Raw genomic sequence first — 24,491 nt, 5'->3', positions numbered from 1 at the left:
ACAAATAAATTAACAAAATATATAAAATAAAAATATTGAATTAGAACATAAATAAAACATTATATTTGTTTTCAAAGCAAAAACATATTTTTATATAATTTTTTTATTAATATTCAAATGTCTCATATTTTCAGATAAAAATATAAGCTTTTATTACTTTAAACATATATGCTTTATAGTAATAATTCATTAACTTATATAAAAGTATTAAATTTAAAATAATCTAATAAATAATTTTTAATTTTTGATAGATTTTGATTTAAATTTAAATATTTATCTAAAAATATTAAATTTAAATAATTTAGTAATAGAATTATTTGATAGAAAATAAAAATTTATTAAGTATATAGACTTGAAACTGTTATTAAATTTAAAAATAAAAAATAAATTATAAATTAATATATTTGAATTCAAATCTTATGCAAAAATTTCAATTTTAGATAGATTTTGATTTCAATTTAAATAATTATCCAAAATATTCAATTTAAATAATTTATTAAAAAAATTTATTTGATAAATAAAATAATATAAATATTATCCTATGTGTCATTAAAAGAGATTATCCACCTAGGCATCCACATAAACAATTTTGATCATGTAACCTTGTATGTTGTAATGTAATATATATATATATATATATATATATATATATATTAGATTAGATTTTGTTGTTAGCAATTTAAAAATAATTGAATGGGTATTTCAATTAAATTTAAAAATTTTGGATAATTACATATTTTTAAATATATATTTTTGATAAATAACTTAAAATTAAGAAATATTTTAAATATCATTATAAAAAATTTTTAAAAAATTCTTATATGTTGAAAAGAGAAATAATTTACAAAAATGTCAATGCAAGTAAATTTTGTCAAATTTCTATATAAGTTAGAATATAATATTATATATAATTATTTATAAATACTAATATTTAAATTAATAAATTATTATCCCATCAAAAGTGACAAATAATAATAGCAAGAGTATAAGATGAAAAAGCATTTTCTTAATTTAAAACATATTTGATTTCGGAAAAAAAAAACCACGGTCAAGATTTTTCAAATCCATTTTATCTAGGTGAACCGAATTTTGGGGGAGACCCTCATAGACATGCAGTGACGTCATTCGTATAAAAATTAGTAGTGAAAAAAATTTTTTTTTTGAGAGAATTGAAATTGTAATATTTGATTTGATTTAAATTATTTTTTATTTAGTTTGAATTAAATTTGAATATTAAAGTTATATTTTATATAAAGGATTATGGATAAAATAAAATAATAATAATTTTATATTTTATTTAATTTATATTTAATAAAAAATTAAATTATAAAAAATTATTATCCTCTAGACATAGGATAGTTTAATATTTTTAAAATAAAACAGTATTATTTTTAATTTATAGAATTAAATTTATATATCTTATTTATTTTTAAAAATTACATTAATAATTTAAATTATATAAATTAAAAAATTAATAGTTTTAACTAACAAATAAATAATTTTATTTTAATTTTTGTTCATCAAATAAAAAAATAAAATGATATTAGTTAGTCTAATTCTATTTATAATATAATTTTATATTATCTTATTATAATTTTATATATAAAATATGATTTAAATGTACATTTAGATTCAAATTAAATATCAGATCAAGAAATGAAAATTTTAAAAAATAAAATTGAATTATATATTTTTATTAATTTATATATATTTTAAATTTTTATAAAATAATAAAATTATTTTATCTCTAAATATATTTAAATAATATATAAAAAATAAAAAATTTAAATTTAAAAAATTAATCAAAACTAATAAAATTGACATTATATAAAAATTTAATTAAAATTTCGATTAAATTAAAAAAAAATCAAATCAAATCAAATCGATCCATTATCATTTATAATTTTATACATCCTATAAAATGTCTTTTCTTGGTTCTTTGTTTTTTGGGTGAAAATTCAGTTTCCTCTGTTAACCTGTCCTTCAAGTTCCACTATAAGCCAGCTTTTTTTTTTTTTTTTTTTTTAATTCATTAAAAAATTAAAATTTCAACCTTACCCTCAATATTTCTGTAAATTTAAAATCATCTTCCGTCATTAAATTCAAGATTTCTAATTTTGCTGCTTCTTTTTGCCGAAGTTGAACTGGTGTAAATTCTAGGGTTTTTAATAGTCTCACCCATGGGTGAATGCAAAATGGAGAATATGCCGTTGCCATCTCTCTTCGAACAAGCTCGTAAGATCCATCTGACGGCCATGGAGTTCGGTGCTGATCGGGTACGGCTACTTCTCATGCTTGATTTAATGTCCCGTCATCGCTTTCTGATCTGATAAATGTGAATTTCATGGGTCCGCAGGATCTGGTGAAGAAAGGATGCGAGGCGCTGGGGAAGTGCGAGGACGTGATAAGCAAACTAGGGTTTTTCTCATCCAATGAGACCAAAGATGACATCAGCACCACCAATCTCAAGTACCTTCTGGTGATCAGCAATATGTTTATTTCGTTTCTGTTTTGTTGGATAAATTATAGTACTCCATACATTAAGTTTTGTTTGAAATTTTGATTTCTAACTCATTTATAATATTTCTGTAATTACTTCTTTTTTCCTTAAATAAGTTGGACTTGGGAGTTATTCATTTTTGTAATATTTTGATAAACAGCAGTCGTGGCTGTAATTTATCAAATACTTTGAAGCTGGCACGTTCTAACTGTTGTTTTACATTACAGGTGCCATTTTATCATGCAGAGCTGACCGAAAAACTTGCACAGGATGACAGGATACATATTCTCAAGTCTTCGCAGGCAAAATTGTAGGTATATTTAGTTCACACCATGAACTGAACTGTGGTTGAAAGCTCCTTATGGAAGTTTAGCATTAGAGATAACATTTGATAATGATGTTTAATAACTATTGCTTTTTAATCTGTTTTATTTTTTCTTTTATCGTTTTTCTTGTGTTGCATGTCAATTGGAACTTATAGAAAGTGTGATTTCTTCTAGGAATTCATTTCATTTTGTGAGGCAATGGAACTTGTACCACAGGAAGAGTTGGAAGTTTCTGGTCAAGGAGCTTCAAATGCTTTTGCGGATCGACGAGCCTTGAAGGTAGATATGTATACACTTGCTAACAGCAAGAATTTTGTTCTCATTGGATGCATTATGGATCATTGATTTGAATGGAAATGCTGTTGTGGTGTGTGTGTGTGTCTGCACATGCACACACATGTATCCAGATTGCTAGGTTTAGACGCCAAAGAGCTGCAGAAGCTAAGCTGACAGAAATAAAGGAGCAGAAGGAGCACTGTGGGCGTTCAACTAAAGCGTCTGCCTTATCCACTCCTGTTGAGGTTGGAGAGGAGGATGTGCTGGATGACGACTGTGAGGAGGAGCGGGAGGTTAGTCCTTTGCATGAAATACTTTTAAAGTACCTCTTCTTTAGATATGACATTACTGTTAGGACTTCCCTGTTAGATACGGAATTTGATACTGTTATCATATGAAAATCTCCAAATACATGGAACTTATACAAGGAACCTTTAGCTACTGTTTAATCAATTACATAAAACCGGGATGTAGGGAATTTTTAGTTAAGGGTATTCTTTAAGAAGGTTTCTTTTGAATTTGGTTGTTGTTGATTTACTTATTGTGCTTATGCTTATCAACCCAGGGAGTGATGGAGGTTTAGTTAGTGCTATTACATAATGTGGTTCTCCCTGAAGTTGAATTGTTTCTTTCATTGTTTCTTGTGCTTGCATGGTTTTATCATAAGAAATTTCTTGCAAGAATTGTGATTGTTCTGCTGACTGTGATATCTAGCAGTTTGAAATGTTGTGTTTGAGGTTATACTTCTCTCTGTTATAGCTGGAGGTTTTGTAACTCAATTTTTACTCTGTATATGATGTGTACAAGTGTTGGTTTTTTCTTTATTCTGAGGTATGATATCTATCTACTGGATATGACGAGGACCCAATTGGGAATTACAACTACACTAGACCTGGTGGCCTTGGTATGCAGCTAAGGAAATATTGGCCTTAGGCTTTTATTTTCCCTAGAATTATGATGATGGTCCTTTTTAGCTGATACTGAAATTTAATTTGGTTATTTTATTGTCAGAGTAGATGTACTATGCATTCAAACTGAAATGTTATACCTAATGCTTATTGTTGAAGATATTAGTTGTGCTTCTTTGGTTTCACATAAGTTTCTGGTTTCTCTAAAATAATGAGTTTCTCCTCTTGCAGGCTTGGCTTACTACTATCTCGTTGGCTATTTGTAAGGTTAGTCTTATATTTCAATAAAACCTGCCATGTAAAAGCTTTAAAGTTCTTTTCTATGATAGTGATATCTTGATACCACTTTCTGCCTTGTTCCTTCCTTTGTAGGCTTTTGATCGGCTTGAAATGCTAAAGAACGAAGAAGAAATGCTTTCTGCTATAAAGGACAAACAACTAAAGGTATTAATCTAGCGTAATTGTTGTATTCATTTTATGTGTTTTTCCCTGAAAATTTTTACTTCTCTGCCTTGTGAATTGTTGAGTAGTGCTGACAATATCCACCAGAAGAAGATTTAAAGCTTTGAGTATAGCAATACTTTTAGATTGACACTATGCACCCCACTTAGGACATGTAAAGCATTACTTGAGTAAATATTTTTTGATGTTAAGCCTTATAAGGGGATGTATAAATGTACAATGCCAATATTGACACTGTTCACCCTACTTAAGAGATTGTTTACTTTATTTTTCTGATAAGTATGAGAACTTTGTTACTCTATTACAGTTCTCGTACGTTCATTCTCTAGGCTTGCTACAATGCCAACTGGCCATTGACATTGGAGGAAATTGGAAATTCTTCTATAAATTGCTGGAAATATTTAATTAAATCTCCTGAAACATGGTGTTGTTGTTTAAATGATAAACATTAGTCTATCCAATGTAATCTTTTCATTGATTTGAATTCACAGTAATGGCCAGCTTCTGTTGGCAACTTATATTGAAAAAGATCAATAGTTTTTCCTTTCAGTTTCAGAAAATAAAGAAGAATGGTTTTGTATGAAGGAATCATCAAATTCATTACTTCCTTTTTTGCTCAAATTTTGAAAGCCAATGCCTAATGAACCAATTTCTTATTTGAATTTGTATTGATGGCATTTGTCTGTTTTCCTTGTATTTCAGGAAGGGGAAATGGAATTTTCTCAGGCTATCTTTGATGATGGCACCAAAAAGGCAGAGGCATGGCATCGTGATGCTGCAGCTCATGCACGATGTACTAAACCTGCACTACCTATCACATGTGCTACATTTGCTCAAGATGTTATAGAAGGAAGGGCAAAGATTTCACAGGCACATGACCACAAACACCAGCCAATGATATTTGGACCACAAAGCCTTGTAGGTGGAAGCCTAACAAATGAGAGGGAAAGGATGGCAGCACAGGTTTTCCAACCAGGTTATTGGTAAATCCCTGTCCTGATTCTACAGAAAACTATTATTTACTTTCTGTTTTATTGTCTGGGATGGAGAGATTCCGGCATCAAATTATTTTGTTAAACATCTTGCCATGTTATGCCTACTTTAATATTTGATATTGGCATATAGTGCTTCTGATCATACGTAAATAAAAACATTGTGATTTTTAAACATATTTTTTTCAATTGCTAATCAAATTATCTGGTGGTAGGATGCCAACCATGAGTATTGAGGAAACTGGTCTGAGGGAGATGGAAATGATGAACAAATGGCAGGAGAGGAATGCAAAAGTGTTTGAAGAAGCCGACTTGGCATGGTATAAGGACGGCCCAAAGTTGGGACCAAGTGAAGATTATGAAGACGATGATGCTGCCCAAGAGAAGGCAAGAGCATGGGATGACTGGAAAGATGATAATCCTCGAGGTGCTGGCAATAAAAAGCTTACCCCCTGTGGGTGAAAGCTAACTAGTAGTTCTCATACTTCTGACCTAATTAATGGTGGTTTTAGAAACGTTTCTGAATATATTATTCTTCTTATAGATAATGTTCTTACAAAATTTTGTCAGTCTGCTTTGAGCAATGTATAAAATTCATGCATCGATTAGAACAAACTTGATTCTGTGTAGGTGTTACCAACTTTTTGTCAACTGAGTGGATTCTTTTAGGGTTTTATTTAAGTTGAACCAAATGTCCAGGTGCTGTGTATTATAGGAATTGGATGGAAGGCAAGGCATCAATTGCCATGGGCTGTGCTGCTGAAAACATGGACGGCGTTCGTACATAATGGCAAGTAATGATAATGAAATGAAAGCTGAATTTGTTGCTTGTGTAGTTTGCCTTTACTCACCCTTTTTGCTTCGAATTCTCAGAAGGATTGACGGTATTACTCGACTATTTACAAGAATAAGCCTTCTCTTTCTAGTTAGTAGTTACTACTCAACGAGTTGGTTTTTATGGGTACGTAAAATATTCTACATTCACAATTCACAACGCCAGATCCAAGCGTCGATCCAGGCAAATCTGTTACTAAACCAAAGTTTGATCAGTTTGGTCGGCTAAGTACAACTGGCTCCTTCAAATTTGGTGGCACACGAATTATTTCCTCCCCCCTCTTTTATTCTCAGATTCCACTATGCCAGCCAGTGACAGATGTAATAGGTGATGGGAGTCATTTCATTATTTATTAGATTTACCAATTGCCTTGTACAGCATTGCTTAACAGCAATTGGCCCACTTATTTGTGGTGGGATTGGCAAGCCTGCTGATTGCTGAATTGAGCCTGGTGAAGTCCAAACTCCAACTGAACTTTCTCTATTTGAGTGGACTTGAAATAAAAATCTCACCATCTTTGTTTTAAAGGGAAAAACGTGCGACACGTAAAAATGAGATAGAATACCTGCAAAGTATAGAAAATGTCCTGGGTGACAGCTGCTATATGACAATGGAATGTTGACATGTCTACTATCAATTGATTGCTACTCTGGAGTAAGATTCTTGCCGTAGAGCATGACAAGGCAAAAGAGTTGCACAATCTTACAAAATTGTACGACAATTTAAGATGTTGATTGGACGATGTTTAGATTATAGGATGATAAATCGGACTCACTGTGAACTTACAGGCAGCTAGTCCACATCACACTATAGTCACAGTATTTCATGTACAGAGACAAAATGAATCCACGACTTTTTGTTGGTTCAGTTCTCTTACGAACTTTGAACCATCTACCCAAATGATTGGCACCACAAATTTTACTCTAATCTTCTACATTCCAGGCTAAATTTAAGGAGTTTGGTTACACGTTTTAAGTAAACTAGTCTGTTCATGTAAGGAAAATTCATGGGGTAATGCATAGGATGACTCATAACTGCTAATGGAGGCTTGTTATCTGCTTGCATTAAGCAGAAACATGGTTAATTTCATAAGACATCAACCATGTCCATTTTGATGTAGAAAAATATAACAATCTTGTTAATCAGGTATCATAAAGAGAATAGATAGTCATATAACGTGCATAGAACTTAATGGCTAATGCATGATACTGAAATCATCAGTTCTCTGAGCAAAAGACATACAAGATGTTAGCCATTTTTCTTTTTCCTGAAGAATGAACTCCGCATGGTTGCCAAAAGAAAATTGTTGCAACTGACAGCAGGAGAAATTTAGAGCACTGATAGAAGAACATATTCAACTCCAGACAGTAACGAGCCCAGAATTATGTTTCTCAAAAACAAATTGTGAAGAAAGATAACTGCAGACTTTTAATCCTTGAAAACAAATTGATAATCTAAAAGGAAAAGTTTACCAAATACATGCTGAGTAATCCATTGACAAAAGCAACCTCAGCGTTTGTTCCTTCACCATGCCTCCCTAAATCCTATTACCTCTTCTTTTTTAAGAACTTTATGTTTCTTATCTATATTGTGAAGATGACCCCAAGATGGCAAGGTGGAATACAGTACCTGAAGACCAGAAAGAGTAGTCTTCTAGGCATTTCCACACCTACACAACGAAAACGGTTCATTTCCAGAGGACTCGTGCATTTTCATTTCATTTCCGCGGCCCATAATTCTCTTGAAAAATATGAACCATTTTTTCCGAGAATTAGCAATGATGAAAATAAAAGTACAATGATATTTTTATTGAAATGCAGAGTGAAGAAAAGATTAATCATACTGAAGAGAAAGATGGAAACTATCCATTCAAAAAGTTTTATATTAACGCAACAAAGATTAACCTGATCCTTCATCAATTAAAGAGACAAGAATATCAAGCAAAGGGTTTATCTGTAGGCTGTGAGTATAAACAGTTTTTGGTGCAATTACATGTAATTTTGCAAACCAATAACTGAAAAAAGAAAAAAGCTTCTTCTGAAAATCATCAACAAAAAGAGTTACACAACTCACAAGAGAATTACCAGTTGAAGCCAGAACTGAAAAAATTGAGAGAAACTCAAACACTTACCATTAAAATTTTTACAATCCCCATTACACTGTCTTTGTGCTCCCGCTGGATGCCGCTCTTGTCAACAGAATTTGCCATTCAATTCATTACTTTGACCACCAAATTATACAATATAAAGGAAAAACAACTTCCCCAAAGGCAAAAACAAAAACTTTCAACCATCAAGGCATTGAAAGCCTCTGCAAACCCATAACCAAATCCCAAACAAAGTAGTACAAACAAGCAAATCCAATATCAAAACCACCCAAACATGTTTCCTCCAAGTTTGCTTAGCCTTTTGCCTATCCCCACCACCCACATATAAACCAGCAGCGCCACTTTTATGCATAGAAACAGGGAAGTCTCTAAAATCATCACTTACATCAACCGTATTCTCCATCCCAATCCCAGCACCAGCATCCTTGGCCTCAGCACCGTGGACCTCCAAACCACCCAATCTTCTCTTCTTTTTCAACCCTTTAATTGGCATCTCTAATAGAGGAGCCACGACGGTTCTCTTCCCTGTGTTAGAATCCAAACTTGGGTTTAGACTCTCTTCCCTGGGGGATGTAACCAACTCCAAATCTAAAGCCAATATCTCAGAAAAGATTGGATTGAAATGGGGTTGGAGACAATTAGGGGTCAAATTATCTGTGCCCACAATTAAACCAGTGAGAAGAAAATCCTCGAAAGCAGATTTGAGGCGATTCAAGAACCAAAAAGACTCAGGTTTCTCAAGATCCTCGTGGAAAATGAGGAAATAGGCAAAAGGGTCATCGATTAAGAAGGTGTAGGTTCTTTTGGAAACGGTTTGAGAGAACATTGAATGGAAAGGAGGGGTTTTTTGGATGCATTTTTGTGCTAAGGATTCGATACCCGTTTCTTTGGCAGAGAATTCAGCAAGAATTGTGGGTCCCTTTACAATGCAGGCATAGAATATGAGATTTGGATTGGAAATCATTTGATGGGTTCTTCTTTAAAACGGCGAACTGAGCTTTGATTTTGATTTGATTGAATTCTTAATTTCTCACTCCAAAAAAAAAATCCTTTTTATGGGTTTCTCTCACTAAAAAAGGAATAAAAAAAAGTTATAGTTTTGGTTTTCTCTGATTACAGATTGTATCATGGCTTTGCTAGGGTTTGGAGGGCGATTACGCAATCAATTGTTCGAAATTGGAATAAACCAAACAAAATAAAATTGAAAGTAACAGACCACAATAACGACTGTCATTTCATTAAATTACCCTTCTTTGGGGATTCTAATTACGGGAAATGACCTAATGTCGGCTTTTGTATACTATAGAAGAGTTGCAGTATAATAATAATAGTGTTCTGAAGAGATATAATTACCAGCATGCCCCAAATCTCAATTGCTCTTGATCCAAGGCACCCTCAGCAGTCGATTCATTTTAGAGATAGTTGTTGATTTTTATATCATAGTTTGTAATGATATAAATTAATATATTTTGTAATTGTTGTAGTATTGTAAATCTTTTATATTAGAATTTTTGTAAAATTATAAGCAGATCAATGATTCACTTAAAAAAATTATCATACCAAAAAATATTAAAGTAAGTTATTACAGTGAAAAGCATAATTTTACAAAAATTAAGTCATTTTCATGCCAACAAATGCTTGTAATTTTGAATGCCAACTTAAATATTTTGACCTTATACTTATACTTTAATTATATATATTACTCATATTTGATATTTTCCTAAAGAAAGCAACATCCATCGTTAGTTGGCTTGGCACTTTGATTTCAACATCAACTCAACCAAAAGGATGCCTAAATAAACATACCTTTTCATAAACTCAATTCAATTTCACTCTTTTCTATGAATGATAACACGCTAATGTTAATTGTCCTCATCTTGCAACAAACAAGAAGAAAAACTTACTCTAAGCAAGCCTCTATAGCTGCATGTTACTGTCGACCTGAATTGGCAAATGGCCACGGACAATAATTCTTTTCGGCCCTGGATTGTTTGGAGATTCAACTCTTTAAGGCAATGGCATTTGGAGGATGAGCTTTTAACCACAGTACTTGGCAGTAACGTTGCTTGGTATGGGTAACATTTGACAAGGCAGTAGTGTCGTTATTATTCTGTTTACAAATATTACAATGGTAATTTTGTAGTACTATATAGAATTAATAAAAAATGCGCATTTCCAAACTATATCATACTCTTATAAAAAAATAATAACCAATGCAACAGTTGTGGAAGCACATAGCCAGATGGGGAGGTGGGACAGAAAAAACACACAATACTGGCATGTAATTTTCCCTCTGATTGATTAACCATGAACAAGTCCTAAGAGATCTTGAGTATGAAAAAGCCTTTTGGTCTTTTGAGGGTTTCTCTTTCCTTGCCATTGGTGTGTTTCTGCCTTCTGTTTTAGGCTCACATAATGTAAGGTGGATCGATGCAGGCCCATTCAAAAACCTGCTCATATTGAATGGCAGCACTTTCCCAGGTGAAGTCTCTCTCCATACATCTTTTCATCAATCCCTCCCAAGTTGACTTGTGATCTCTGTAGGTCATTATAGCCGTTCTTAATGCCTGCAGTAATATCAAACTTATTCTTAAGAGAAAATTGCACTATGTCCATTTAGAAGGGAGAATTCAAAGGGTAAGAAGAAAAAAAAAAGAGAATAAATACTAAGGATCATTTTGCAGCACAGAAGAAAAGATCCGGTTTTGGACAGAGTAATTAGCAACTGTTAAATGACAGACCCACCATTACAGGGTAAAATGAGTTAAAGGCTTAAAGCAGTGTTTTCATCTAAACAGGAATCACAAGTACTGGCAGAAAATGAAAAACTCCTATATAGATGTAGCATTAACTTACCTTCAGTATACTGTCTCTTGTGAGGGGAGAAAAAGTCCACCTGTAATCACATTTCACAACCATTGTAACAGAAACTAACTGTGAACAAAACACATTGAAATTGATGTACCTTCTTCTAGAAAAAAAAAAGAACCATCCTTTTTCTAGCAAGCATAAACGGAATCTCTAATACTATATTATCTTCAGGCAGATTCTTCATACAAAATTTTCCAACGGAGAAAAAGGCCGCACAAACATTGATGCACGTGACAAGCTCTTCTTTATTTGTCATTGTCTCATTATAAGGTCTTGGTTTTGTGTAATATTCACATCCTTCTATAAATACTAAAGTTCTTCAGAAATCAATCCAGTAGCATTCTTTAACAAAACCTAGTAGATGATGTTAACGAATGTTTGATCCACATGAAATCTTAAATAGAGATTTATTTTTCTATTTTAATTAAAGAACATTTGATTACTACAAAATTTTCAACTCCATAAAAGATTGTCTACAAAATAATCATCTGCACAAAGAATTTAACCTTTCCATACCCTATAGTAAGTCAATGAAAAAGAAAGGTAGGGACTGCATACCCTGTGCCTTCACCACTACCTCCTTCAGCATACGGATTGAAATTCTCTACCGTGTCCTGAAGAAGAATAAGTTTAGAGGCATGTAATGCACATAAATCAGATAAATGCAAATGACTGTAGATAATTATGTTTTAACTCACTCTAAGTCCTCCTGTGGCATGAACTACTGGTACAGTTGCATATCTCATTGCATACAATTGATTTAATCCACAGGGCTCAAATCTTGAGGGCATCAACAGTATGTCACAGCTGCTCATAACAGAACAACAGTGTGTTATTGGTATCTCTAGTAACATGTTAACAACAAAAAGAAGTTTCCAATTACCCTGCAGTGATCCTATGAGAAATTGGAACATTAAATCCGACCCAACCCCGAAATTTGTCTCTGTAAGTTGTCTCTGCTGATCTCATCCAGTCTTCATACAGGGGTTCCCCAGAGCCAAGCATTACCTAAAGAAATTTTGGAAGCTTACTTTTCCTGTTAGTTACGAAAAGAATAACTAGAAAACAAGAGGCATAGAGAGGCCATGAGATCGCACCCAGACTAATGCTTGTTAAAGGACATATGCCTATCTGTAACGCACCCACCAAAGCCCCAGCAACTACTAGATTTGCACTCAATGTTCAGATTATTTCTAAGAAGAGATATTGTCCCCTTTACTCTTAAATAAATCTCTCATTTCTTGAAATCAACTTGAAGAAGAATGATATTATACAGTAAAATTGCATTAAGGACCAACTTAAAATGTCCAAATGAGTCCTGGTCCTCAACAAGGGTAAATCTACTTTTACCTTCCATGAGTTTGAATGTTACTTTGACTCTACAAAGTTGAAAATAGTCTTCTACCAAACAGTCACCATGCTATTAATCAAAAGGAACACTTCCTTGAATACATGATACAAATTAAGAGTAATTCTACCTCGAACATATTAAGGTTATTAAGTAAATGGAAAACTTACAAATTGCACATCATCTTCCATAAGTTCAGGAGTTGCCCAGCGGATCAGATCAATGCCTTTCTGGTAGTCCAGTCTCCCAATAAATCCAATCTGTAAATCCCAACTTAGTGAGAAATGAAGGAAAGCATAGTTTTTCACTACCAAGTCTGCTCCAACAGAAAGTAAAATCTTACCAAGGGACATTCAGGCCTAATTGGAAGACCTAGTTCCTGTTGAAGAGCAGTCTTGCATTGAACCTTAAGTTTACAATTGATTGGGACAAGAATTCAGAACAATAACTTTTTAAACTATGAAGGGCTGATTCTAGAAACAAGAGATAAACCACCTTTCCAGAGAGATCATCAGCAGAATAATGAAAAGCAATATGCTCATCTGAAGAGGGATCCCATTCAGCAACATCAATTCCATTCGCAATTCCTGATCATCATTGAATGCTTAGGAAGTATCCAGTTACAAAATATCTAATTTCTTCAGAGACTATAAACATGACTGGAGAACATCCAAACTCCCCCCACATGATCAATGCATGCAATTTTCCTTATAGTGGTCAGTTCTCGTCCAGTGTGAAGCTTATGGACTGAGCTAAAACCCAGATAAAGATCACACTTTATGTTGTTCCCATCAAAAGTGGGATGTCTCAGAGAAACTTGGGCATGAAACTTAACCTTCACTATATTTGCATGTGCGTTAACCTTGAAGCATTTTAGAATTGTGCCAGATGACATAAGGGCGACATCCTTACAAAGTAGAGAATACATACCATTCAGAACACTCCTTCGACTGCTTAATAGCTCATTTAAACCATATCCGCCTTCAACAGTTGTTATTTCCCATGCATAGCCCTACAATTAACAAATATAGTAGACTAAGGCCATCTTCTAAAATTACTAAGACTGGACGCAATAGTTCAAAGTTATTAAGTAAAGGACAGTTTTACTTTTCAATTGCAACTCATTGCAATAAAAGTAGTGCAGACATTCTGTGACTTTTCAGTTAGATTTACATAATATATAATTGAGACCATCAAATACAAAGTTTTTAATTATAGCATTTAAAAGTAACATTTTGAAAATTCAAAAAATTACCAAGATTACATATCCAAAGAAATGACTAGATGTAAATGTACCATAAAATAGCATCACATGTAAAATAAATCACCTTGCTAACCGTAAGTATTCGATCAGCTGTCACAATTGCACCCTTTAGAATATTGACAGCTTCTCCTGTGTCAAGAGCATGTGTCCTTGCCCATGTAGGAAACACCCATTCCAATGCCCCATACCAGTCTGATGGCAATCCCAAATTCTTATAGCTTGCTGCTGGTTCCACTCCCTTACAGATAGAAGACAATATATTTAAAATTAGTATTGCAGAAATGCACTTGATTCATAAGAGTTTAGTTTCACCAGTCTTACAACTTCAGGAAACCGAAAGGGAAAGTTTTTAATATCAGTCTTGGTGTACAAGAAAATGAGAGAATCAAGAACAAAGCAAAAGGAATAACCATGAGAAAAGCATCTACCTGATGAGCAAGGTTATGAATTACAAGGATGCTCCGAGCATCCTTATAAACTCCAAATGGATGGTATTTGGAAGCCAAAAGCCTGAAAAATGTAACATGTAAAACCAGCAGTCCCAGAAAAGTTGCAAACTTTATAAATTGAGTGTAGTACAAATGTTGAATTAAGTTTCTATAATAAAAGTTTGCCTCCAAATTAAAACATCGTCATATTAAAGAAACAAAAAGAAGCTATCAAAGATATCACATAAGGGAAGTTGATCAGCATGAGCAGAGTAAAGATGATAACATCTCCCTTTGATAAAGCTACAACGTATGCTCTGCGCATACAAGAATCATTATGCAGATGTTCTACTGGCCAACAACTTGTGTCTGCATTTGTATTCAATCAGAGTTTTCCCATTCTTGAAGCATCAATTTTCTTTCCCTTTAAATTCCAGTTCAAGGAAAGGCAGAAAGGAAATTCTAAATTGCTAGCTGAAAGTTATATTAGCACACACACAAGGATGCTAAGAAAAGTATACAAAGATAAAGTGATATAAGAATGAAGTAGCAAACTAAGTAGTTGGTAATTAGACAATGTTTCTGATTCTTGCAAATAATGAGATATAAAGTCGAACCAATAAAAAACAGGCAAACAAATGCAATGATTAGCAGGCAACATCTTACACAGTCACTAGACCAGCATGCCAATCATTGACAAGGAAGAGACACTTCTCTCCATAGGTATACCCTCCCAATGGAAGCACTAATGGAGCTTCACATGCTGCATGGCAAAGTAAAGTAAACCGAAACTGTAAAGCCAAATAAGAGAAAAGACTGTCATTTAATGTATAGAGAAGTAATAAGCAACTTCACGTTGAACCAAATAACAACCAGGACTAAGAGAAGTATACCTGGCTATCACCAAAAGCACCATGACTATCACCGTATGGATTTCCAGGTCTATGGTAAGAAGGATGTTCCACAAATACCTTATAATGGAGGGAAACCACTTAACATGATTAAAATTTTCTCCCACTCTATCAACTTGACAAATAGATGAATGAAAATTACGAACTTATAGCTAATTTCCCTCACGATTCCTTAATAAACAATCTCACTTAAAGAACAAATTCATGAGAGGAGTTTTAGATTAGCAACAGAAATTCTTACCCAATCAACACCCTCCCTATACTCATGGAAGAATGCAATCTCTTGCTCCCCTCCAAAGCAATGTAGCTTGATGCGCCGATCTAAATCAATTGCAGCGGCAAAATTTTTGTCTGCAGGCGTACCATTCAGGTATCTAGGGGAGACAACCATGACTCGGTGTCCACGGCCAGCTAGTGCTATGGGCAAAGAACCACAAACATCTCCTAATCCACCCGTCTTTGAATAAGGTGCAGCTTCAGCAGTAACAAAAACAATGTTGTAGGTTACTCTCGTTTCTAGTTTTTCTTCTTCGATGTCCTGATCTTTTTCTTTGGTATCAGTAGCCACGTCTTCCTCAGAGTCAATGACTTCATGGTCACCTATGATTCAAGTTGATATACTGCAGTTAGCCCACAGATGGCCATTTAATCTTTATGAACAAAATACTGCTAAAGATACCAGCAAAGAAAATCAAACTTAAGTGGGTCAGGAGAAGTGGTAAGGTTTAAGAGTTAAGGTAAAATATGGAACAATAAAAAAAATCTAGAAATAAATAGATACCTTAGATATTGTTCCAGTAATATGAAAAGAAAAGGGAAAAAAGAAGGCAAAACAGACTGGATGGATTATCTAGAAAATAAAATAAAATCAAAAGAAAAACTTTGGCAATGACAATTGAAAAAAGTAGTATACTTATATTGTTATAGGAGTTTCCAAATAGTCAGAAGTTTTCATATGACGGCCCCTACATGGGTGAGTAGAATTTAGGTCCCAATTAATCTTTTGTTCAAACACTGTCACAGTCACAGGGCAAGGTTTCATGATCATATGGACAACACGCAGGGCTCAAATAATAGCCTATGTTTAATTTCATAACCTTCATTGGTGAAAGTTCTTGCGTCACGTGCACGGTGATCTGGATAATGGATGGAATAAGAAAAAGATGGTGAAGAATCCACCATGAATAGTCAATAACAATAGAATGCAAATTCAGCCAAAGCCTATGCTTTTATAATATGAATCTTGACCAGCAAGAAGTTCAAGAATCATCAATAAAAAAATCACCATGTCTCTCTGATTTGGCACAAATATTAATTCACTACAGAAAATTCAATCACCGAATAGGAATAATCTATATATATATAGACAAAGTGGTCAATTTCTATTCCATAGATGGCTGGGATCCCGAGGAGTTAGAACCAAAACATGCACGCAAATCTACAAGTACACTTTGCCCGATGAAAGGGAGATACCCAGTTCAGTTAACACCCTTGTACTTGCTTGGTCCCACCATTGGGTCAGAGCATGTGATTGATTTTACAATCTTTCATTGCCAGCCACAAAAAATCAACGGTTAAAGTGACTTCGAGCTGCAAAGCTCTTGTAAATCTGTTGCTCATCTGCTGATCTCTAATTCTGCTTCTAGATCTCATTTTTTAAAAAATATTAATAAATGAAAGGAACACCAGATTTAAAAAAAAAAAAAAAAAGCTTCATGTAGACAAAAGATGGAGAATATCAAACATAGAATAACTCAATTTATCTTTCTATTTCTTTTTAAAAAAGAAAAAGTGGAAAGTTCTAAATTGTTTAACTAATCATTGAAAGAGAGAAAAATAACCATCTGGACAAAAAGAAGCATTCATAATCGGCAAAAGATCAAAACATTATAATTAATTGACAACAGTTAAAAGTTAGTATTTTTTTTATTAAAATAATAAAAAAGAAATCTTGTACGGTATTTGGTTGTTACAAAGAGTAGTGTATTTCTGTTTTTGTTACAAAAAAATCAAACAAACAAACAACAGAAGAAATATGTCCCAAAAATTCAGAGAAGTGAAAATACCAGATTGAGGAATCAATTGCAAGCCGATAACAGAGCCAGAGACATCCCTGTCTATGCACAGCATAACACCATGCTGTTCTTCTTCTTCTTCTTCTTCATCTTGAACAGCATTGGAATTAGAGCCGTCGGTTAAACCGCCGAACCCGCCTGCATTTCCAGTTTTCTTCGATCTTACAACCGTCAAGTTCCCATTTTGAAAACTTCTTCTCAACAAATAACCAAACCCCAGTTGCCTACTCGGCCAATAACTGCAACCTGTACGAGATAGAGATACTATATTGGTAGATAAGTTGCATGATAGCAAACGAGTTAGTTTCAGAGACTCCATAGGAAAACAGGGAGTTTTGACAGAAACAGAGGAGAATAGTCGTGAGGAGTACGAAAGGGATCGTGAAATAAGAAGGACCGAAAGAGCAAAGAGCAAAAAGGGGAGATCCAAGAAAATAGAGACACCTGTGACTCAGGTAATAAAGACAAAAAAATAATAATAGAAAAAAAAAACAAAATCACACTTGTATCTCCTTTCCTTTGCTTCATTTGTACACAGAAAGAGAGAGACAGGGCGACAAGAGTTTTACCGTTTTTCTTCTCTTTTTCCTTGGATTTCAAGAGGGGGAGATCCAGTAAAAGTGCGAAAGCCGAAAAATTAGATGCCCTGTGGAGCTCCACACGGCTGAAGATTTTGCTAAAGTTAGGTGATTTTGCCACGTCATTTTTAGTTGGACAATCCTGAAGTTGCATTTGTAGAAGTGACAGTTGGAAAGGCCAATGATAGAAAGCAAACAGAATCAAGGTTAGCTCTTGTACTCATTTTTCTTTCCTGAGAAGATCCATGCTCTGTCACGTGAACTCTGCCTTAGACTACCTGTTTTACGACCCGGTTTGATTTCGTATTTCGACCACAACGTCAGGACTACGCTGAGTCCTCTGGAAATCATTTGAGGATATAACTCTTGATTAAGTTTTGTGATTTCAAGAGATAACTTGATTAGATTCCCAAATCATTCTAAGTAAAAACTGGTTCTTGGAAATATAAAATTGATCCTTAATAATAGTAATAATCCCTTATCAACAAGGTGGCAATAGCATTGATCCATCAGTTAAAGAAGAATAGTTAATAATATAGAGATGAACAAACGTAGCCTCAAGAGTTGGCTGTTTTATGACATCACTAGCATGAATGAAAAAGCAATAAATAGCAACATATTAACATATAAGAAAAGTTCATATCACACTAATAGTGGCACTTATCAAACTCAATCAACCAAAACCATTTCACCAGCCATGACTGCCAATAGGCAACCTCCAATCCTCTCCACCACCGGCATCTGGGCTACTGCCTCCGAGACGTCTGGATGGTACACGGGCACCATTATTCTTTGGGCCAGGGCTCCTCGGGGCCTGGTAGATTGTTGTTCCCCCACCTGAACTTGAGGAATCGCAACCCGAGGCTTTCTTTGTTGATGGGTTCCATTGGGGTACATATGGTCCACTTTGCTGCTTGACTGGGCCTTGACTTCGCACCTTGGCCTTGGCAGATTGGGTTGGGGCCATATAGCTGGGGACATTATTGAAGTCTAATTGCGGCTGCTGCTGAGTTGAGTAGGGGCCTGAATCCATTGGTGTCACAACGTCCATTTCAACGGTCTTCTCAGACAAGTCATCAGTAGTGGTGGTAGTTGCAGTGGTGGTGGGTAGTGTCATGTAAGAACCCTCTTGAATGCCTAATTGACGGGCGTGATATGGTTGCGATGACATCCAACGCTCAAGCCAATTCCAACCCCATTGTGCCTTCTCACGCTCGTTAAGGTAGAGTCCAACATCATTGCCATTGGGATGTGGCTGCATGAGAAGTTGTTGATGCTGCCGCGGCTGTTGCTGTTGCAGTTGCTGTTGCTGTTGCTGCTGCTGCTGCAAGAAGTGAATTATGACAATGTTAATCACCAATTCAGGGGAAACACACACACACAAAAATCTAATATTTTTTCACTGAACAAAGTATTTCTCAAATGCTTATAATTAACTAACCAACCTGATAGCTATAGGCATAAGCAAGGGCTCGTTCTCTTCTCATAACAGCATCATGCTTCTTTGAAGCACTTTCCTTGACTTTCTCCGAGCTTTGCTGCCCACCATCCCAACTGTCATATTTCTTCAACGGACTCTTTGGCTTTCGTTCCAGTTCTTCGATTCCTCTTTTTTCTTCCTCGTATTCCTCCACTCTCTTCTCAAGCTTCTCATGAGTTAGCTGCAGCCTACGAGCTCGAACTCTTGCCTGCACCCGTACTAATGCTTGCATGCACCGCATTGTCATTTGTGCCTGTTTGCGCACATTATAGCCTCTCACTAGTGCCTGCAACCTCACCAGTCCCTTCAAAGCACGCAAAGCTCTCCGAGCCTACAAAATCATAACTCAAAATTGAAACGAAACCATCTGCAATATTTAGACAACCTAATAGAAGAATATCCCTTTTCCCTCCTGCAACTTAATTGGGGCACTAAATTTTCTTGTTTGCGCACATTTTAGTTCTCTTCACTATTGGTAACACTTGATTAATTATATTGTTCAGTGGTTTTACTTAATAGGATTACAATTGTTGGAACTACGCGGTTGTGCCTTAAAAACTAATTCCTTTAAACTATGAAGCTAAAAACCATAATTGACATTAACTGCATTCAATGCGCCACATGTGATCCTCCCAAGTCTTTCCCGAGTTTACCTGTTTCTGAGAGATACATATAGATGGTGACAGATTGGGAGAGGTTTTACCAGGTAGCCTCTATAATACGACTGAATGAGGGTTGCAGCTCTTTCTTCCTTAGTGTGTCGCCCATAACCAGCCAATCGAACAACTTTAGCAGCAGCTTGAGCTGCTGCAACAGCAGCTTCTGCAGCAGCAGCAGTTGCCACGGCCACAGCAATGGCATGGTTCCTATCTTCATTCAGAGGAGTTGACGTTGCACTCTCATCATTTGTAATGTCCGGTGAACTCTCAGCCGGAAAATGTTCAAATGACACTACTTCAGGGGCCTCATTTGGCCATTTCTCCACCTTATTATCTTTCTGAAAATCACACGGTATAATTGCTCAGTGCAAACATTTCATTAACATTTGCTTGTATAATGTTAACCACTGAACATAAAATAAAATTTCCACAATTAATACAATGAGTTTTTTTGTTTCTTACTGGCTAGCAAAACAGAAAAATTTTAGAACAGATTATTATTGCTATGGAATGATGGAGATTTAACATTTCAAGCACATGACGATCAAGTTGAATGATGTGATAGCCTAGGTGGCATGAAAATAATGTGTCAAGGTAGTCATGTTGATAGGGGACCAGTGCGCCTTGCCTGTGTTCATGTTCCTTAGAACAGTGAAAAGGAAGGTCATATTTATTCCACCAAGTACAATAATATAGGACCCGTTCTATAATATCAGGCCTCCTCCATTCTAAAGAAGCACTATAAGAAAGAAAAGCAATCCTCCTCGACCATTTTCATTTTGGATAATTTCCTTTCACCATGTTAATTTAGTTGAATTGAAAATTAAATATTGAAAGCAAAATTTGTCATTTTCATTCCATATATCAAAATTTAAATCATACTTTGTTGTGGCTGGTTTTATAAATTTATAACCTTTAAAAATCTGTCTCATTTGTAATTTTTTTTCTTTGCAAAAGTTATTAATTAGAGATCTCTACAATTTTTTCATTTTCCAAATAAACTTAAAAATAAGTTATTATATTTTAAATCAATCATTTATAAAAGTTTACATGCAATAGATTTGGAGTTAAAATTTTAATACCTGCCTTTGACTTATATAGCTAATTAAGTGCGGACATAAAAAATAAGAAACCAAAGAAATACAAGTAGAATCCAAAATGTTTTGGACGTAGATGCTTGGTTTTTTTCTTTTTTAGGGCTGCCGACATAATACCTTAGATTAATTGCTTAAAAATATGGCAATCATATCAGTGAACAAACGGGGAAAAATCCAAAAATCAATAAAAATTAGTTACCTTTTTCACAGGCAAGTCCTTAGAAGATGATTTGAACACTTTCTTCACCGTCGAGAACCATCCACTCCCTTTCCTTCCCATCTCCGCTCAAAACAAGAGCTTCAACAAGTGTAAAACAGAGACATACATTTAGTAGTATATCAGATTTGAAGGACTATCTTTTCAACTAATATGCATCCATGACAAAGTTTAAACTCAAGAAGAATGAAAAACATGGAAGCGTATAAAAGAAAGAAACTAGAAACCGAATCCACAGTCATATGATGTCATGTCCCCTTTCCAGTTTCATGTCAATGAAAACAGAGAATGCATAGCAGAGGAACATGGTTCCCAGAATGAAAAGTGAAGATTACCCAGAAACGGGAAAACAACAAGAAATGAAGATTTATTTCCAAAAAAAAAAAAAAAGATCAAACCTGAGACAAGAACAGCTTGCTGAGATGTTATCAGTTGGCTTGAATTCTTGTCATGTTTTCTCTCTATCATTTTCCATGTATCAGCTTTTCTTTCCCGATGACAGAGCTGTGGAAAAGAGAGAAGAGAACCGAAAAATGAGAAAATAGGTGATGTGGAAAGAGGAGAGCAGAGAGTATTTTTGAGAGAGAAAGAAGTAAATGAAGCAACCCGCGCGATCGGCCGATTGGATTTATCAAATTCACGGGCCGTCTACCTCCTCGTAGAACATATTACTGTTACAGTTGAGGTTGGGCGCAATCATATTCTGCCACGTCATCATAACTCTTGCCACGTAATTACATTACAAGCCTTATATATTATTGATATAATTATTGAACTCAATCAATTTAAATTTTTTATTAAAATTTATATAAAATCATTATAATAAAAAAACAAAAATTTTATCTAATAAATTATATTTAATCTTGTACTTTCAAAAGTTACTTTGAACATATGTACAGTTCTTTCTTTTTGTCTGCATATATTAATATTAAAATTAATTACACTTTTGATATTTAAATTTTTAAAAAATACATAATATTTTTAAAATAAAATATATAATTTATATCTTGAACTTTCAAATAATATATCATTTTAATTCAAATTTTATTATTGTTAACTTAAAAAATATTATTAAGCATATGATATCTAATTAGTATAAGTTTATATAATTCAAATTTGATTATTATTTATTTAACAGTAAAAATTTTATCAAAATTTTTAATAAAAATATTTATATAAAAATATATCAAAATTTATTAGAATTTTTTAAATTTTGTACATTTATCTATGTAATAAAATTTTTAATCTATGAATTTTTAATAATACTTTTTATTTAATTTCAAAAATTAATTTTTATTTAATCATTTTTAACAAAAAAAAAATCATAAATTTTACATAAATTTTTTTTTAAAAAAAAGCAGCTTGTGACTTTTTTTTTTTAATTGCAAATTTGTGAGCATGAAGCCAAGATCACATGAAGTCCATGAGGGATTGGTCCCTTAATCAATGGCCTTTTTCTCTTTTCTTTTTTATTCTTGAGTCTTGAAACTGTAAATTTTGATGTATACGAAACAAAGGATTAATTCTCTATTTATGAACTTTTTCTTTTGCACCCCTCAAAGTAAGATTTGGTTTTTTTTTTTTTTTGGAAAGTCTTAGAATCTTCCCTTTATTTTATGTGGTTTTGTTGTTATTAATTAATAACAAAAAGATTTAAATGGAAAAAGAAAAAGTTCCAATAATATAAATTGTTTTTGCATTAATTATTAAGTAGCTATTAGAATTATCAAATTTAAAAAGGTTAATTTTGATTTTTTTTAAATTTGATTTCAAATTCAAATTTAAAATCTTTAATATTGAAATCAATTTCAATATTACTAAACTCACGTCTCTTGAAGTTAATTTTGATTTATTTCATTAATAATAAAACTTTTAAAAGTATTAAAATAAAATAATAAAAATGATAAGATGAATTATACCTTTTAGAATTTTACACATTTGCTTTTTTTTACCTTCATATGTTATTTAAAATATATATTTTTATCGATTAATCCTTGAATTAATTAATATAATATTAAAATTGATATTTAAAAATTACAATTGATATGATACTTAAAATTATGAATTAGAATGAACAAAATAATCTCCTTTTTCAATATAGATGTTTTAGTTAGGTTGACATTGTTTCTTAATTAATAACAATAATAATAATTTTATGCAGCTTTCACGGTCGCCAGACCATTGGACGACCTCATTTCCCTGGAGCAGGAAGTGGAACCCCGGGTCACCTACCCCAATCATGAAGCAGCGGTGGTGCTTTAATATTTTATCCTCGGGTAAACTTTTGAGTTGGATGGAATTGCAACCTCCAAAGTACAAGCAAATCAGACTCTAATTTTTAAGGCCTCCCGGTGTTCTGGTACTACGTCTGTATTAATGTAAACAAACCACAAAATGGAAAAACAAAAAAATCTTAATATAGTATACTTGTCATGTACATATAATTGCTACGGTTAAATTCATAAGAACAAACAAAAAATTTATTGCTATTTTTTTAACTTTTATTGATCATTTATTGTTTCAATTGTTAATTCGCATGTCATAATGTTAAAATAACATGGTGAAATATATATATATATATATAAAATAAAAGTGGCAAATTTTGAATCTTATACTTAATTCAATTAATTTGTTTATAATCTTCAAAAGATGATGTTTACTCAATTATGATTTAAATTTTATTTATAACCTTAGCTTTCTTTGTATAAAAAAAAGGGTAAAATTTTGCATTTTTTTGCTTTTAATGCTTCTTTGTTTTAGGGAGTTGGGGTGTTAAGTAAATGCAAAATTACAAGTACTGGTAAATGTCAATGTCTAGCACAAGGAACCCTAAACAAAAGGGAAAATGTGGATCCACCACAATCACGTAAATAAGAACTTTATTGCTTGATGAGCTGTGAATTCTTGTTGTCACTTATCACCCTGGCTTGTGGGATCCTACCCTCTAAATAAGTATAGTTGGGGAAAAATCAAAGTGCTTAACTCTGTTAGATGGTCCAATTGCTTGCATTAAAAGGAAAATAAAATACTACTTACTTATCGAAGCCAAAAGGGTTTGCAATTTGGAAGGAGTCCGGTCTTAGTTGTGTACCCTCCCCTTAAAGGAAAATTGAGTTGGGTGGCAAGCTCCTTTCAAATTTATGTTATCCCTGCGTTT

The 24,491-nt window shown here is 33.6% G+C and overlaps 4 protein-coding genes across 8 annotated transcripts; 1 reads left to right on the top strand and 3 right to left on the bottom strand.

The window, feature by feature from the left end:
- The first annotated feature begins 1,948 nt into the window (after positions 1-1,948).
- Positions 1,949-6,299, top strand: LOC111289781 (PP2A regulatory subunit TAP46-like). 4 transcript variants are annotated; one of them, XM_089767954.1, is made up of 9 exons: positions 1,949-2,276; positions 2,357-2,479; positions 2,728-2,810; positions 3,001-3,105; positions 3,234-3,395; positions 4,242-4,277; positions 4,383-4,454; positions 5,175-5,455; positions 5,680-6,299. In XM_089767954.1, the coding sequence occupies exons 4-9, from the start codon at positions 3,025-3,027 to the stop codon at positions 5,924-5,926; spliced, it is 879 nt and encodes a 292-aa protein (XP_089624080.1). In that variant the 5' UTR covers positions 1,949-2,276; positions 2,357-2,479; positions 2,728-2,810; positions 3,001-3,024; the 3' UTR covers positions 5,927-6,299. The 4 variants fall into 4 exon arrangements, with proteins under 4 accessions (XP_089624080.1, XP_022736830.2, XP_089624082.1 ...); XM_022881095.2 differs by having other exon boundaries at positions 2,728-2,814; XM_089767956.1 differs by having other exon boundaries at positions 2,138-2,276; positions 2,357-2,469.
- A 1,903-nt stretch (positions 6,300-8,202) lies between these two features.
- LOC111289782 (SNARE-like superfamily protein) lies at positions 8,203-9,572 on the bottom strand. The gene has a single exon (XM_022881096.2). The coding sequence runs from the start codon at positions 9,368-9,370 to the stop codon at positions 8,585-8,587; it is 786 nt and encodes a 261-aa protein (XP_022736831.2). The 5' UTR covers positions 9,371-9,572; the 3' UTR covers positions 8,203-8,584.
- Positions 9,573-10,180: 608 nt separating this feature from the next.
- On the bottom strand, positions 10,181-17,750 carry LOC111291363 (soluble starch synthase 1, chloroplastic/amyloplastic-like). The gene is made up of 15 exons (XM_022883040.2): positions 17,295-17,750; positions 15,470-15,828; positions 15,211-15,288; positions 14,984-15,108; positions 14,318-14,399; positions 13,954-14,127; positions 13,556-13,637; positions 13,121-13,212; positions 12,969-13,031; positions 12,796-12,885; positions 12,161-12,285; positions 11,976-12,084; positions 11,836-11,891; positions 11,263-11,302; positions 10,181-10,973 (listed from the first exon to the last, which is right to left on the bottom strand). The coding sequence occupies exons 1-15, from the start codon at positions 17,620-17,622 to the stop codon at positions 10,815-10,817; spliced, it is 1,962 nt and encodes a 653-aa protein (XP_022738775.1). The 5' UTR covers positions 17,623-17,750; the 3' UTR covers positions 10,181-10,814.
- A 596-nt stretch (positions 17,751-18,346) lies between these two features.
- On the bottom strand, positions 18,347-21,973 carry LOC111291346 (protein IQ-DOMAIN 21-like). Of its 2 annotated transcripts, none has more exons than XM_022883022.2 (5): positions 21,733-21,973; positions 21,317-21,415; positions 20,065-20,358; positions 19,327-19,692; positions 18,347-19,205 (listed from the first exon to the last, which is right to left on the bottom strand). In XM_022883022.2, the coding sequence occupies exons 2-5, from the start codon at positions 21,395-21,397 to the stop codon at positions 18,570-18,572; spliced, it is 1,377 nt and encodes a 458-aa protein (XP_022738757.2). In that variant the 5' UTR covers positions 21,398-21,415; positions 21,733-21,973; the 3' UTR covers positions 18,347-18,569. The 2 variants fall into 2 exon arrangements, with proteins under 2 accessions (XP_022738757.2, XP_022738758.2); XM_022883023.2 differs by having other exon boundaries at positions 18,395-19,202; positions 21,733-21,937.
- Between the last annotated feature and the right edge of the window lie 2,518 nt (positions 21,974-24,491).

This window comes from Durio zibethinus, chromosome 11 (assembly GCF_047325235.1).
Source record: "Durio zibethinus cultivar Kanyao isolate XHJ-2024 chromosome 11, ASM4732523v1, whole genome shotgun sequence".
NCBI classification, from domain to species: Eukaryota; Viridiplantae; Streptophyta; class Magnoliopsida; order Malvales; family Malvaceae; genus Durio; species Durio zibethinus.
The sequence above is the reverse complement of the archived record's forward strand: the minus strand, read 5'-3'. Positions and strand labels throughout refer to the sequence as shown.